The sequence below is a fragment of the Podarcis gaigeae genome, assembly GCF_964106915.1.
Source record: "Podarcis gaigeae genome assembly, chromosome: 16".
NCBI lineage: Eukaryota > Metazoa > Chordata > Lepidosauria > Squamata > Lacertidae > Podarcis > Podarcis gaigeae.
In genome coordinates, this window is record NC_139693.1 from 18915454 (window position 1) to 18930210 (window position 14757).

Consider the following 14757-nt stretch of genomic DNA (forward strand, 5'->3'; position numbering starts at 1 on the left):
GCGGTGGGCGGAACGTTTGGGGCAGCGCAGAGCCTGTGGGCGCCCAAACCACTACGTCATTCCCAGGAGAGACGTATGGCTCGGGCGCACTGCAGGCCCCGCGGTGAGTGCCACCTGCCATTTTGTCACACACACCTAGGGCAGCCTGCCCCCCGCCCCCCTTCCATCGCCCCTGCTCCCAGGTCGCTGTCCAACACTCTTAATCATCCACCCGTTCCCTGCAAAGTTTCTAGGTTAGAGGGAAGAGGTGCAGAACTTGAAAGTGGGGGGCAAGAGAGACTTACATTGCAAGTGGGGGCACTTGTGGCATTTATTCTGCCCCCAGGAGGTGCCGATGCTGCCGCAGCAATCTTCTTGCTTGGTGAGGCCTGGGAGAGGGTTGCTTCCACACTGAACAGGACAGGCAAAGGTTGAAATATAAGATATCATGAACTCCACCTAGAAATCTCATGCACACCCACATCACTCAGGGGCCACCCATTCTGTGGTTTGATGTGGACAGTAAGCTTCTTGTACCTCCCATGGTTCTCCATTGTTTGCATGGTGCTGTCTTCCAAATCACTACCTCTCCACACTTTCCCTTCTCTCAGTCCGGATTTTATTATACCCTCTCCTTTTTGGGGAGTATCCCTGGTATGAGAAAATCCGGACTGAGGGAAAAGAAAGTGTTTGGAAGAAGTGAATTGGAGGAGGAGAATGTCACATGGGCAATGCAGAGTTTAGTGGAGATACAGGAAGCTTGCTATTGGCATGAAACCACAGTGCGGAGAAGCCCTTAAACCTTTCTCTCCCCCCCCCCCCCAGCCTCCACACTATGCGTGGAACACCTGCTACAACTAAAGGATGGGCTGGTTTTATTCCTGCATTTTTAAGTGCCTAGATCTCATGGACCATTGGAACGCCTGCAGCTGGTTTTCTCAAGCTAAGCAGCTGCAGCCGTGTGTTTGAGATATTAGTTTAATTCATTGTTTTGTATGTTGCTTCACACATCCAGGGGCGTCTCAAAGCTATTTGCAGGAAATAAAACACAAATAAGAAATGCATTTAAAATTGACATATATAAATTTTGTTGATGTTCATCCAAATGTGCCCCCAAACCCAGTTTGTGCAACTATTGCTTCTGCAACATGGAAAAATAAAATAAAATGCCATGCTGTGGTTAACAAAACTATAGCCTGCCTTGAACTCTAGTCTCCAGCCAGCCAGCCAGTTGGGGGTACCCATCCTCTCTTATTTGTCCTTAACGTCTGATGCTCAGGTATGGAGCTTTTGTATGTGGAAGCTCCATCCAGCTATTGCAAACATCCCTTCTGCATCTAATTCTTTCTTAAAGCCATCTGAGGTCAAAAGTTCTATGGACTGTGAACAACTGGCTGGTTTGCAAGCAACAGCCTGTGATCTGCTGGAAAGTTTCAGAACCATTGATACTATCTCTACTTGGCTCTAGACTCGAATTATTATTTTTTCAGACAGTAGAAATAAGGGATGTTTTTTTGATCAGGGCTGGATTAACAAACCAGCTAAGGTGGTCCTGGCTTAAGACCCAATGGTTTTCATATTTTGGGGCTGGTTCTAATGATGATGCTTGAGCTGGAGAAAAATACTTGTATTTTTCCTCATCCAGCACATTAGAACAGGAAGACAGCAGTTATTAAAATATGTATGTGCTTTGATTTGTAGAACAAACAAACAAAAATTCTGGCCAAGACCCTCTGGGTCCATCCTCCCCCCACCCCCCCAAGTTGGCCCATCCAAGGAATCAAGTTTGAGAACGTCTGGTCTAGGCTGATGGGCAACCATCACATTCTGTGGCAAAGCAAATCCCATTAGAGAATTATGTGCGGATTTAAAATCACCTCCTTTTGTCCGCTGAAACATCCTACTGATTAGTTTTAAGGAATGGTATCCAGATTTAAGTGCTTGTGAGGTAAAAAAAATCTCCTCTCCCTTCATATCCTTGCAAAATTAACTGTATCTCTCTGCTTGGGTGCCATTCCTATGCATCAGAATTGTCAGAAGACCACTCCACTCACCGACTGTTTAGGCATCGTTTCCTGAAAGCACCGTCCAAGGGGCTTCTGGGTGGGGGGCCTGGTATAAGCGGGCTTGGGAGCAGGGTGCTGGATCAGGTGTTGTTGGCTGCCTGGCCCACTTCCCTCCGAGCTGAGGCTGTCAATCCGGTGGACTTGCACTGAGGCGTCTGGGGGGTGATGTACCCGGACATTGACCAGCGGCTGGTGCACCTGAACTAGAGGGCAAAAAGGTGAGCTACCTGGCCATTCCCTCTGACCTGCAAGCACTCCCTGGGAAATCTCAAAAATGTTGGGCAGTCTGGCATGTACGGAGGCAAGTGCACCCCTGCACGTGGCCAAAGGCTCTTTTGTTTGCGTAATGCAGGTATGGGGAACTTTTGGCCCTCGAGTCATTGCTGAACTACGACTCCCATCATCCCTGGCCTTGTCTGTCAGCTTCCTCCTCTTTAGTCTCCTTAGAACTCAGCAGAAGGAAGGAGACAAATAGTGAAATGATTTGCCTACACCTGTCGTTGGCTCTGGCGCCACCTACTGTTTGCCTCCCTGCCTCCCACCCTACCAATCCCAAAATGCACCAGTCACCACTAGCAGAGGGGGCATGGCCTCCTCTGCGATTAGTATGGAAACACAGACATCTAGCAGGCTAGTAAAAATATTGCATGGCTTTTCTGTGTTTATTTTATTAGTGACTTTTCTGGGTTTATTTACTAGGCTGCAAGAAAGGCAGCTGCTGGAAGCAGTTGCCATTTTGGTAGCTCCTAGGTCACATATGGGAGGCGGGTGGTGCTGTGGTCTAAACCACTGAGCCTAGGGCTTGCCAATCGGAAGGTAGGCGGTTCGAATCCCCGCAACGGAATGAGCTCCTGTTGCTCGGTCCCAGCTCCTGCCAACCTAGCAGTTCGAAAGCACGTCAAAGGGCAAGTAGATAAATAGGTACCGCTCTGGCGGGAAGGTAAACAGCGTTTCCATGCGCTGCTCTGGTTTCGCCAGAAGCGGCTTAGTCATGCTGGCCACATGACCTGGAAAAACTCTGCGGACAAACACCAGCTCCCTCAGCCTGTAAAGTGAGATGAGTGCCGCAACCCCAGAGTCGTCTGCGACTGGACTTAACTGTCAGGGTTCCTTTACCTTTTTAGGTCACATATATATTAACATGGTGACCCCAGCAAATTCCTCAGAATTGTGGTCTTTTTCTGAAAAGAACAGTAATGGAGTTTAAGCCTCTTTGGAAATTCCGTCAGCTGATCTCACAGACGTCTCCTTTAGCCACAAGTGTTGTAGGAGCTGGATGTGGTCATTCTTAACATGGTCAGAGTCACCCCTTTTCTGTCATTTGCTTATCTACCACCTTACCAGTTCCAGTTGCTGGGCAAGAGGTAAGCGGGACTGAGCCACAGAGCCTGCCGCCACCTAGACAGAAGTGCTTCTGAGCACGTGCAGAGTGCTTCTGTCTCTTAGCTATGAACAGTAGAATTTAGAGGAAGGGCTGGGGTGGATCGCATGACAGGGCTGAGTCTCAGCAACTTGCCACTGAGAAGTTAAGCACCAATGCCAGGGGACTAAAAAAAAAGCACTCTGCACATGCTCAGGAATCTTATTTCACACACAAGTTCCCACAGTTGGGTTCAAATTAAGTCTCTGTGGTCTCCTAACCTAACTACCTGCAATTCTCTCATGGTGGCCAATGCCCTTCTCAAAGCAGAATTCATCCCTACCCACACATAAATGCCCCTTCTCGGGTACCTTCGGATGAATGTTGTCCAGGGCCCAGAGGCACCATGAAGGTGGAGTGGCTGATAGTGCCTTTTGAGCCGGGCCCAGAGGCCGTGTCCCCGTGGCCATCCGAGATGAGCTGGACTGCGTAGATGGCGTGCTTGCTGGAGCCCGTCTCCATGGCAAGGCCTTCACCGGGCAGTCGGGCCTGCTGGCTTTGGCTCTGGCGGCCGGCCGGCACTTGGCAGAATCGCCCTGTGAACTCTGGAGGGCACAAGCAATGGTTCCCAGATGTACACTGCCCACCGTTCATGCAGGGCAGAGGGCAAACCACTGCCAGGGAGTGGGGGGGGGGAGAGAAACAGAGAGGGGAAGCATTAACTTGAGACGCATCAAACCCTGTGATAATTCAAACAGTGGGTGAGATACATCCTCACTTTGCATGTTTAAATCTCTCTGACTATGGTTCAGGCAAACTGTAAAATCTCCAACTTCAGATCCTTCTATTTTCCGGGACAGTCCTGGATTTACAGAAGCCATCCCGGTTTCCGGGTAGTTAGGTTAGGAGACCGCAGAGGCTTAATTTGATCCTAGAATATCTCGCTTTTCCTTAGGACGTCCCTATTTTCATCGGATAAATGTTGGAGGGTATGGAGTTATGTGACCGCCCCCCCCCCCAGCCAAGGAGATAACTATACAACCTTTAGAAGACATCTGAAGGCAGCCCTGTATAGGGAAGTTTTTAAAATGTTTAATTATGTTTTTATATTATATATTTTTCCATGAATAAGGCGCCCCCATGTATAAGACGACCCCTGTTTTATGAGCCCAAAATTAAGAAATAAATACCTGCAACATTATGTGTATAAGAAGACCCCCAATTTTAAACTTAAAAAATTTGGGGGGAAATATAGTCTTATACACGGAAAAATACAATATGTTGGAAGCTGCCCAGAATAGCTGGGGCAACACAGTCCAATAGGTGAGGTACAAATAATAATAAAAATAATCGGATAAATGTTGGAAGGTACACTCTACTTTGGAGGGTGTGTGTTTATGCATGTGTACAGCTTTATGTTGCACAAGTGCCTGTCAGGAACTTAATTTTTAAAAAACATGTCTGCCACTTCTTCATCGAATGAGTCCCCAGCTCCCAGGGTGCCCCCTTTCCCAGAAAACAAACCTTTGGACAAAGAGCCAGGAGAAAGACATTTCTAGCTACCAGGATTGAGAGAACAACATTTCAGCCTCTTTGAATTCCAAGTGCTGAGTCAGCAGCCGGGAAGCTGGCAAACATGCCCTCTCCAACGCACACACACTCATCCCCAGACAACAGTCAGCAGCTGCAGGCTGGTCCTGCCCAAACGCCACCCTCCATTCACAAAAACAAATAAAAGAGCAGGGCATGGTGCCCAGCTACGGAAGGGCCAACCCAGCAGGGAAAGATCGGTGAGGGACGGTTTTTTATCCCCCTTGGGGAGGGTGTGTGGAAATTCCTTGGCTGCCTTAAGTCCAACCTGTCACACACTGTGGCCTAAAGTTGGCCTCCTGCAGATATCACTTTGCCAGGAAGTATGTTCTGTACAATGTAGGAACTGGGGCTTTAATGTAGTGGCACATGCCCTTTGGAGCTTCTTCCTATAACATATAAGTCAGGCAGATAAGAATATGGGTGGGTAAGGCCCATCTATTACAGTGGTACCTCGGGTTAAGTACTTAATTCGTTCTGGAGGCCCGTACTTAACCTGAAACTGTTCTTAACCTGAAGCACCACTTTAGCTAATGGGGCCTCCTGCTGCTGCCGCGCCGCCGGACCACGATTTCTGTTCTCATCCTGAAGCAAAGTTCTTAACCTGAAGCACTATTTCTGGGTTAGCGGAGTCTGTAACCTGAAGCGTATGTAACCCGAGGTACCACTGTACAGCATCCAGATCTCACAGTGGCCAGACAGACAGCCCTCAAGCAGGAGCTAAGCAGGACCGTAATCTCCCTATCGATGAGTCTGTACCCTCCAACATTCCTCAGATTAAAATGGTGACAATTCTCACTCTCCCACCAACTGACTCTCCTCAGCGTCCCCATTTTGGGTCCCCCTACTCCATCCCACAGAGCATTTCCTATCCACCGCAATGCTAACAGGACACAGCACACACAAACCCTACCGTCCAAAGAAAACAACCACCCTTAATTCCTATTTTGGGTCATTCCATATCAAATGATCCATTTTTTTTTTTTACCTCATGTCATTCAATTCTCTTAACATGTTGTACACTGGTTGAATAATCAAAACTAAGTTAAAATCTTAAAATTTTAAATCTTAAAATGTAAAGGGGCCAAACCATCATCGCAAGAGGTATTGAAATTTTGGGAGGTTGGATAGTTACAATGGAGTGGTCTTGGGGGTGGGGTGCATATTTTTATTTTTTATTATTATTAGTTTGTTTAAAACAAACATAGTATACTTTCTGCCATGCTACAGCTTTAACACATTTGTGTTTGTATTATTAACATTAAGTGGTCAAATTTAATTAAAAATATATGAACAAACAAACAAAAGGTGTGCAAGTCAGTAACTGGTATTCAGAGGCATACCACTCTAATATCTCTGCTATCACCACTTCTGGCTACTGGTGTCGTCTCCACAGAAAGAGGCAGTGGTGCTTCTGAAGACCAGTTGCTGGAAGCCACAGGAGAGGTGTGCTGTTGTTGAGCTCAGGTCCTGCTTTCAGGCTTCCCACAAGCATCTTGTGGTCCAATTCTGTGAGTCTATGACCTGGTTAGCCACTGTGAGAACAGGATGCTAGATTATTGGCCACTGGACTGATCTAGCAAGATGGTGGTGGTGGTGATGATTACCGCACCCATCCGGCTGGGTTTCCCCAACCACTTTGGGCGGCTTACAGCATATCTAAAAATATAATAACCCTGTAGCCCTCCAGATGTTGTTGGACTCCAACCCCCATCATCCCCAGGCAGCATAGCCAACAATTCAGGGACTGTGGGGGCACAAGCCACAAGGAAGTTTTCAAAATAGGGGGGGGTAAACCTGGGCTAGAGAAGCCCCCAAAGGGGGAAACAGGACAGGTTGGGATATATAAACATGAGTAACTCCTTGACTCAGAAGCTGGGTTGTCTGCTGAATGTCTACAACAATACAATAGCATCCCATAAAATCAGGAGACGCCGCAGATGTGTGCAATTTACAAAGTGTGGGCCTAGAGTCAAACCTGGGAATTCTGACATTTCTTCTGAGTTCTGGAAACAGCCACAAAGCCAGTATTGTATAAAATGGGGAGAGGAGGGAGTCTGGACACACCCCAGATTAGGCAAACCCAGACTTTCAGGAAGTTTCATATCAAATATCAAAACTCCTTTCACTGGAAAATGAAAGGAGCTGCCTTGTGAGTCATTGGTCCATCGAGCTTGGTATTTCAAGCACTGACTGGCAGAAATTCCCCAGGGTTATAGACAGGGCACATTCCCAGTCTTACCTGGTGATGCCAGAGAGCAAACCTGTGACACATACACACACACACACACACCTATAATGCAACTTTCCCCAGCCTGGTTACCTGTGTTGGCCCCATCGACATAACTGCAAACATACAGCATTTGCTGAAAAGGAACTAAAATGGCTTTTTCTCAACAGGATATTCTGTCTATTTTTTCACAACCTGACCTTCCAAAAATTATTTAGTTAAGCAGCAACCTTAACAGAGAATGCCATATAAAACATCAAACTGGACAAACAAAATTAAAATGCTTCCCATAGCTAACTGAATCTAAATTTTTGACACTTCCCATTAGTCCTAAAGAGGGAGAAGAACTTTTTCCTTTCTATACTCAGAAGTTAGGAACATTGGAATCTCCCTTACAAAGAGTCAGGCCGCCAGTCCAACTCAGTTGCAACGTCTTCTAAGAAATGAGGGGTGCTGGAGCTTAGTGGTGGTGCAGTGGTCAGAGCCCTGAGGGACCAGGGCTCAAGTCATGACACTCACTGGATGACCTTGGGCCAGTCATAGGCTCTCAGCCTAACCTATCTCACAGGGTTGCTGCAAAGAAGAACTATGCACATTCCTTTAAGCTCACTGGATAAAAAAAGTGGGATATAAAAGCACTCAATAAATACACTTTCAACCCACTCCTACGGGTCTAGAAAATCTACCCTCAAGTCCCACAGCTTTGAACGTGGCAAGAAAGGCACTCTGCACATGTCCAGCAGCACACTGTCTCCAATAGCATACACCTCAACTATCCTGGGAAAACCGGGACATCCTGTTTTCTCGCGTGAGAGCACGGTGGCAATGTTGAATGCAGCAATTTCACCCCAAAAACCCCCCTGTTTTTGTGGCTGTAATCCCACGTGGCTCATGTGACTCACCCAGGAGCACGTCCTGGTTTTGGGCCTGGACATGTTGAAGGGTATATGCAACACAAAGCACGTCCCATGAAACCCCTCATCTGCCCGTCTCATAGGCCCCTATAACCAGGGTTCTAATTGCCCATGGTCCCTGGGAGGAAAAGGTGATTGAGCAGCCTCTGAGCAATATCAGAGGCAGAGAGAAAACAAGGGGTTGGGCCCAGGAGAACGAGGCCCCCGCCAAAGGCGATGGTGAAATGACAAAGCTTTATGGTGTGGAGGCAGCTGCGGAACGGAAGTGGGAAACTGGGAGGCTCCAGTCCTCCAAGAGGCTGACCCGGCCACGGGTGCGAAGTGCCCTTAGCTTGCCCCTGCCCACGCTCTGGGAATGTGCCAAGGCACCCCCCACCTTCAGGATATGGCAGGTTATGATTGGGGAGAAGGAAAAGGGGAGAGCAGTCAGGAGAGGGAGCTGGCTATACAGCAGCAACAAAGAGACAAGAATGAGAAAGAGAGACACAGACACAGAGACAGAGGAGGAAGCTGCCTTGTACTGAGCCAGGAGAGCAAAAATGACACAGGCCTGTTTTTGGGAAGGGCTGAAGCTCAGCAGGACAGCACCCGCCTTGCAAGGGGAGGGAGGGACTCCCCTAGGTGGAAAGGCACACCTCTTAACCTCTGCCTTTGGCACCTGAGATGTATGTTTTCAGAACCCAATCTATTCCAGTGATTGGGGTCTATTTCAACTGTTTATAATTTTAAGTTCCCTGCTCTGGGACCTGCTGGTGAAGGGCAGGTAAATTAACAACAACAACAACAACAACAACAACAACAACAACAACAACAACACAGTGGTACCTCTGGTTATGAACTTAATTCATTCTGGAGGTCCATTCTTAAACTGAAACCGTTCTTAACCTGAGGTACCACTTTAGCTAATGGGGCCTCACGCCGCCGCCGCACGATTTCTGTTCTTATCCTGAGGTAAAATTCTTAACCTGAGGTATTACTTCTGGGTTAGCGGAGTCTGTAACCTGAAGTGTTTGTAACCCGAGGTACCACTGTAATAGTAATAGCTATTCCAAATCCAGGACACACACACCCCCAATGAAGAGACTCCACATTTCCCAGTTTCAGCTTAGACACAATATTTCTCACTGGAATTGGTTAACACATTTAGCTGTGAGCTTCTGAGTTCTGCAAATACGGGACACAGTCCTGGAAAATGTGGGTCGACTGAATGCTCTTAAAACTACCTAGTGAGGTCTGAGTCCATGGCCTATATCAGCCATACTGAAAGTTGCCATATACAGAGTCAGACCATCAGCCCATCTGGTTCAGTCTTGTCCACTCTGACTGGCAGCATCTCTCTAGAGTTTTGGACAGGAAGCCTTTTCCCAGCCCTACCTGGTGATGCCAGAACCAAATACTGCACCTTCTGCACACAAAGCAGGTACCCTAAGATAATGAAATTTGAAAGGGTCAGGAAAAGCTCTGAAATACTTATCTAGCCTTTTAAAGAATGTGCGGTCCTAGCTAAGGCAATGCCTCCTGGGGATTTGGCTGTCCCAAAAGTTTGGGTATCCCAGACTGGAGAGGTTATAGGAAGGGACCCCTCTGCAGAGAGTAATCAACCAAGCCAGGAAGGCTGCTTCCCACACTGGCCGGCCTCCTTCCCAAGCTGCAGAAAGTCAACAAACGCTGCAGTTTTTGGCTCATATTGGGTATCTTGAGCCTTTGTGCGAAGAAAAACAAAACATGGGGGCGGTGGGAAGGCAATCTAGGAAGGAAACAGGACTCCAAATCCAAAATGCTCAGGATGGAGGGAAGGTTCGGAATGTAGAAGGGGGAAGAGGGGGTGCCGCTTCTGGGCTAGACCAGACCAGACCAGAACTTGGACTGATTCGGAGCCCTCGCTCTCTGCATACTCCCAGAGGCCCCACCTCTCCAGCTCTTGGCTAGCGAGACGGGCTCACAGGCCAAAGTTTCCACCTCTGGATTCCATTAGCTGAAGGACGTTCCCTTCCACCGCTCCCCTCTTCCACTCCTGAACAAAGATTACGCTTGCCAAGGAGAGTCCTCTCCAAGAGACCCTGCTTTTCGCCCAAGGCGATTTAAAGGGGGGGGGGAGATTTTTGGCAGTCAGATACCAGTCCAGCTGGTAAATAAATCTTTGCAGCAAAAGAGAAGGCTGCTGTGAGCAAAGCCAGCCTGATTAGGAATGGCAGTGCCCATCAACTTTAGGAAGGGGGTGGGGCGGCCCCCTAAAATATTTTATGGGGGGCAAAGAGACCTCAGTCCCTAGGAGTTGGCTCCTATGGTTTGCATAAAGAGAAGTTCAGGGACTCGTGGCGGCTTGAAACCACACATGCCAACTAGAATGCCAGGGGTAGAAACAGATCCTGGTGCTTAAACCCTCAGACTGAAAATGCCTAGGAAGCCAGTATTGTCTGCTCTGACTAGCAGCAGCTCTCCAGGTTCTTGGGCAGAGAAAGGTCTTCCCCAACGCTTCCTACTTGACCCTTTGCAAGAGATCGAACCTTCTGCATGCAAAGCAGGTGCTCTGTCACTGAACCATTCACCTGGGTGCCAATTCCCCTGCCTTATGGTTTCTCCTTCTTTGCCCAAGTGCCACCAGCTTATCCACTTCAAAATAGGGCTAGACAAATTATGTGGCTAGTGGTGGTGTTCTGGTGTTATCAGCTTGCCAATTTCAGGATGTCTGTGTCATCAAAAACTACCATTAAGTATGTAAAGCTTGCAAAAGGACGAAAAGGAAAAATCGTAGTGGTCGTGGAATGATGGACGGTTTTGAGGAGGGGGCATGAAGGAAACAAAAAACCAGGAAAGCAGGCAGATGAAAAGGAATATTCTAGAAGAGGAAGCACGGTGGGAACCCTGGAAAGTAGCATGCTGCAACACTTTGCTGCAGGCCTCACTTGTCATTGTTGTTTAAAATTCTTATCACATCATGCCTAACAGCCATTTACAGACCCATCACTTTCTCTCTCTCTCTCTCTCTCTCTCTCTCTCATATATATACTGTAATACTAGAACTCAGGAGCCATCCAAGGAAGGTGAATGTTGGAAGATTAAGGACAGACAAAAGGAAAGTATATCATCACACAGCACACAGTTAAATCTATGGTATCCACTCCAACAAGAGGTAGTTAGGGTCACCAACTTGGAGGGCTTTAGAAGAGAATTAGACAAATTCATGGAGGATCAGTCTATTGGTGGCTACAATGGCCACAATGGCTATGTTCCGCCTCCACTGCTTAAGGCATAGACCTCTCCTCTGAACACCAGTTCTGGGAATTGCAGATGGGGAGAGTGTTGCTGTTGCACCCATGTCCTGCTTGCGGACTCACCTTGGGGCATCTCGGTTGGCCACCATGAATAAATGGGACTTAACCCTGACCATTTACAGCTTGGTCCTCGTACTTAACCCCCCCCCCCTGTATATCAATTGTTTTATGTTGTGCCTTAATTGTGGTTCCTTTCTCCTCCTGCTCCTCATGGGCCACCCACAAGTTTGAGTTATGGAGCAGCTATATAAATTGTAGTATGAAGTAGGACTCTTCCTAGGTTGCAGCAAGTCCCGCTGCCCCAAATCTTGGCCTGAAAGCGGCAGAGTTCTGTGTAGCTCAGTTGCTGACTTGTCCTGCCTTCTCCACAGTCAGCTTAATTTCTAAAGAGCGTTTGTTGTGGCCCACCGTTTTAAAGCAGCCCTGTGTGCCACCTCCGACTGGCACACAGAAAACAAATTCTGGGCAATAGCCATTAGAGACCTTGGGCCAAAACCTAAATCCTATCTAGGCCATTTGGGCTCCTGTTTATCCCTACCTAGCAAGTGTTTTCATAGCCTCTTCACGCACGTTTGTCTTGGCGAGGCAGCCTCTGGATCTGCATGTGTATTTGCTTGGCTAACGGTTCTGATCTGCTGCTGCTGCTGCAACAACTCTGAGGCAGCCAGGGCCCCAGAGATGGGCTGGGACATGAGGTAAGGTTTTCCACCAGCCAAAAGCAGTTGAGGAAAGAATGGGGTGGCGGGGGAGAGAGAAAAAGAGAGAGAGAGAGAGAGAGAGAGAGAGAGAGAGAGAGAGAGAGAGAGAGAACAGAGAGAGGGAGGGGCAACGGCAGTGGTGTGTGTGTATGTGTGTTGCTAGATGCTCTCTGGAAAAGTGCGTAAAGGTTAAGTGTCCTCAAGTGGGCAAGGCCTTTTGGCCTCGATGTTGAAAAACAAACCGTAGGAAGTGCATCTCTTATTGGGAAAAGCATCCAGCTTGCCTTCCCGGCTTAACTTGGGCTTGGATCCTGACACTAGGGGTGAGTTGCCTCCTGCACTGGGATTGACCAGAGAGCATCAGAGCCCAGTGAGCAGCTCCAGGAACGCACTTCTGCAAAGGAGGGGATGTCTGCTTCGCCTGAGCAACATCTGGGGCAAATGAAGGGGTTCGGCGGAGGGAGCGTTAACTCTTCATTTGCAAGTGGGTGACTTAACTCCGGAACAACAACTCCCCAAGGGCCCCCTCCCCAGCCTTTCCCTGGCCCCTCTCCCGCCCTGCTTGGAGTGGGGGGAGAAGAGTTGGCCCATCTCACCCACGCGGAAGCCGGAGCCCGTGAGCGTGTCCATGGAGTGCCCGTTCTCTCCGATGAGGGTCATGTTGCTGCCCGGCTTGCAGCTGTCGCGGCACTGGCCCTTCAGGCACGTCCGCTTGCAGATGAGCGGGGCGAAGACCACCTTGAAGCGCTCCCGCGCCAGCGCCGTCCGCTCCGAGGGGCCCGCCGACGACGAGGCGGCGGCGGCGGCAGAAGCGGCGTCGGCGGCGCCCGGCCAGCCCAGCGCCAGCAGCCACAGCACGGCGAGCCCCCGCCAGGGCATCTTGGCATCCCGCGGCCCGCAGGCCAAGCCCGGCGCGGAGGAGCGCGGCGCGCCTCTCGCCTGGCCCCTACGGGGCGCCCCGCGGAAAGCTGCGCGCGAGGCGGCCGAGGGAGCCGCTGGAGCGGAGGGGAGGCGAGCCCAGGAGGAGCAGCAGCAGCAGCAGGAGGAGGAGGAGGAGGAGGAGAGGAGGGGCGAAGCGGAGCGGAGGCGGCTCGCCTTCCCGGCCGCGGCTGCCAAGGCTGGAGAGCAACGCGCGCCCCGACGGGCCCGCTCCGCTCGCCTCGCAGCCAATCTCCGGCCGGGGGCAGGAATCTGGGAGCGCCGCCAAGAGACGCGGAGCCGGCGGCAGGAGAAGAGAGGAGAGGCGGGTCCCGGCCGGAGAAGGGAACCGCGACGGGACGGGCCGACAGGGGGCGCGGGAAAGAGAGGGAAGGAAGGAAGGAAGGAACATCAGAGGAGGAGGAGGAGGGCAGGTTGGCGACGGAGCTAGCAGTAGGACTTCTACAGAATCATAGGATCCATGAACTCGTAGAATCGTGGAGTTGGAAGGGACTCCGAGAGTCATCTAGTCCAACACCTTGCAGGAATATGCAGGTGGCCGGTGTTGGGGATCGAACCCGCGACTGTGGCAGAAGTCCGGAGCCCTGTTCCACAGACTACGCAGGAGGGTCCTCAGACGCAGCAGGGTGGGCTGATTTCATCTGGAAGTGAAGGCAGTCATCCGGCACCGTCTTTCATTTCATCCATTTGTTTGAGAGTCGCCTTCCGCAGGTCGATTTTTCTCAAGCTGATTTGCAAACATACCATAAAAAGCAACTAAAATGTCGTAAAACAGTGAAGGCATTCTACCAGCGTGGTTTAGTGGTTAGAGCAGCATTCTCCAACTTGGTGCCCTCTGGGTGTTTTGGACCACAGTTCCCATCAGTCCCAGCCGGCTGATTGAGTGACCTCGGGCCAGCCACCATCTCTCAGCCTGACCTGCCTCACAGGGTTCCTGTGGGGATTCAATGAGGGAGGGAGAGAACCATCTACACCACCTTGAGTTCCTTGGAGAAAAGGTACAATGTAAATGAAAACAAACAAGCAAACAATGAATAAATAATATTTAAAACAATATTTTTAACTGCTGTATAGAGGTTTTTAGAAACAAGAGAAAACGAACACCTAAGAATGAGACCTTATCCACCTGGAAAAGTTTTCTGGAAACAAAAATGCCTTCAGTTGTTTCCAGAAAGTTTTGACAGCAGATGTTGTGGAAGAAGCTTCACAGAATGTCTTCTTCCTCAAGGCTCATTCAGTTTAGGAATGTTTTTCTTTGGGGGGGGGTTAATTTTATTTTTCATGACTCTTGGATAGAATGAGTCTTTTCTCTCTCTTTTTTGTGTGTGAACAGGTGCCCTGGAAACAGCCAGCACATAGATGAAATACAGAATTTCCTGCCCCAAGAAGTTGTGATGGCCACCATCTTGGATGGCTTTTGAAGGGGATTGGACAAAATCATGGAAGAGAGAAGGTTACCAATGGGATCAGAAGCAACCTGCCTCTGAATACCATAGGCTAGGGAACATGAGAATACCATGACGCTCCCATGCTGCTTGTGGGCTTCTCACATTTGGTTAATCACTGGGAGAACATCATGTTGGCCTAGATAGGTCTATGGCCTGACTGAAGTCTTAGGCCCAGTCACAAAAGAGAGGTTGATAACTTGGGGAAAGTGACCATTGCTGTTCCCTGCATGCCACCATTTTGGGCAGCATGGTTAGGGA

General features: G+C 49.4%; 1 protein-coding gene across 1 annotated transcript in view; it reads right to left on the reverse strand.

Moving 5' to 3' along the window:
- Positions 1-13262, reverse strand: part of LTBP3 (latent transforming growth factor beta binding protein 3) — a 41005-nt gene extending 27743 nt beyond the window's left edge. The window contains exons 1-4 of the mRNA XM_083716904.1: positions 12709-13262; positions 3777-4079; positions 2034-2248; positions 285-390 (exon numbers count right to left, since the gene is read on the reverse strand). Of these exons, the coding sequence (XP_083573030.1) occupies positions 285-390; positions 2034-2248; positions 3777-4079; positions 12709-12991 (907 nt within the window). The 5' untranslated portion in view covers positions 12992-13262. The remainder of the gene's footprint in view (positions 1-284; positions 391-2033; positions 2249-3776; positions 4080-12708) is intronic.
- Between the last annotated feature and the right edge of the window lie 1495 nt (positions 13263-14757).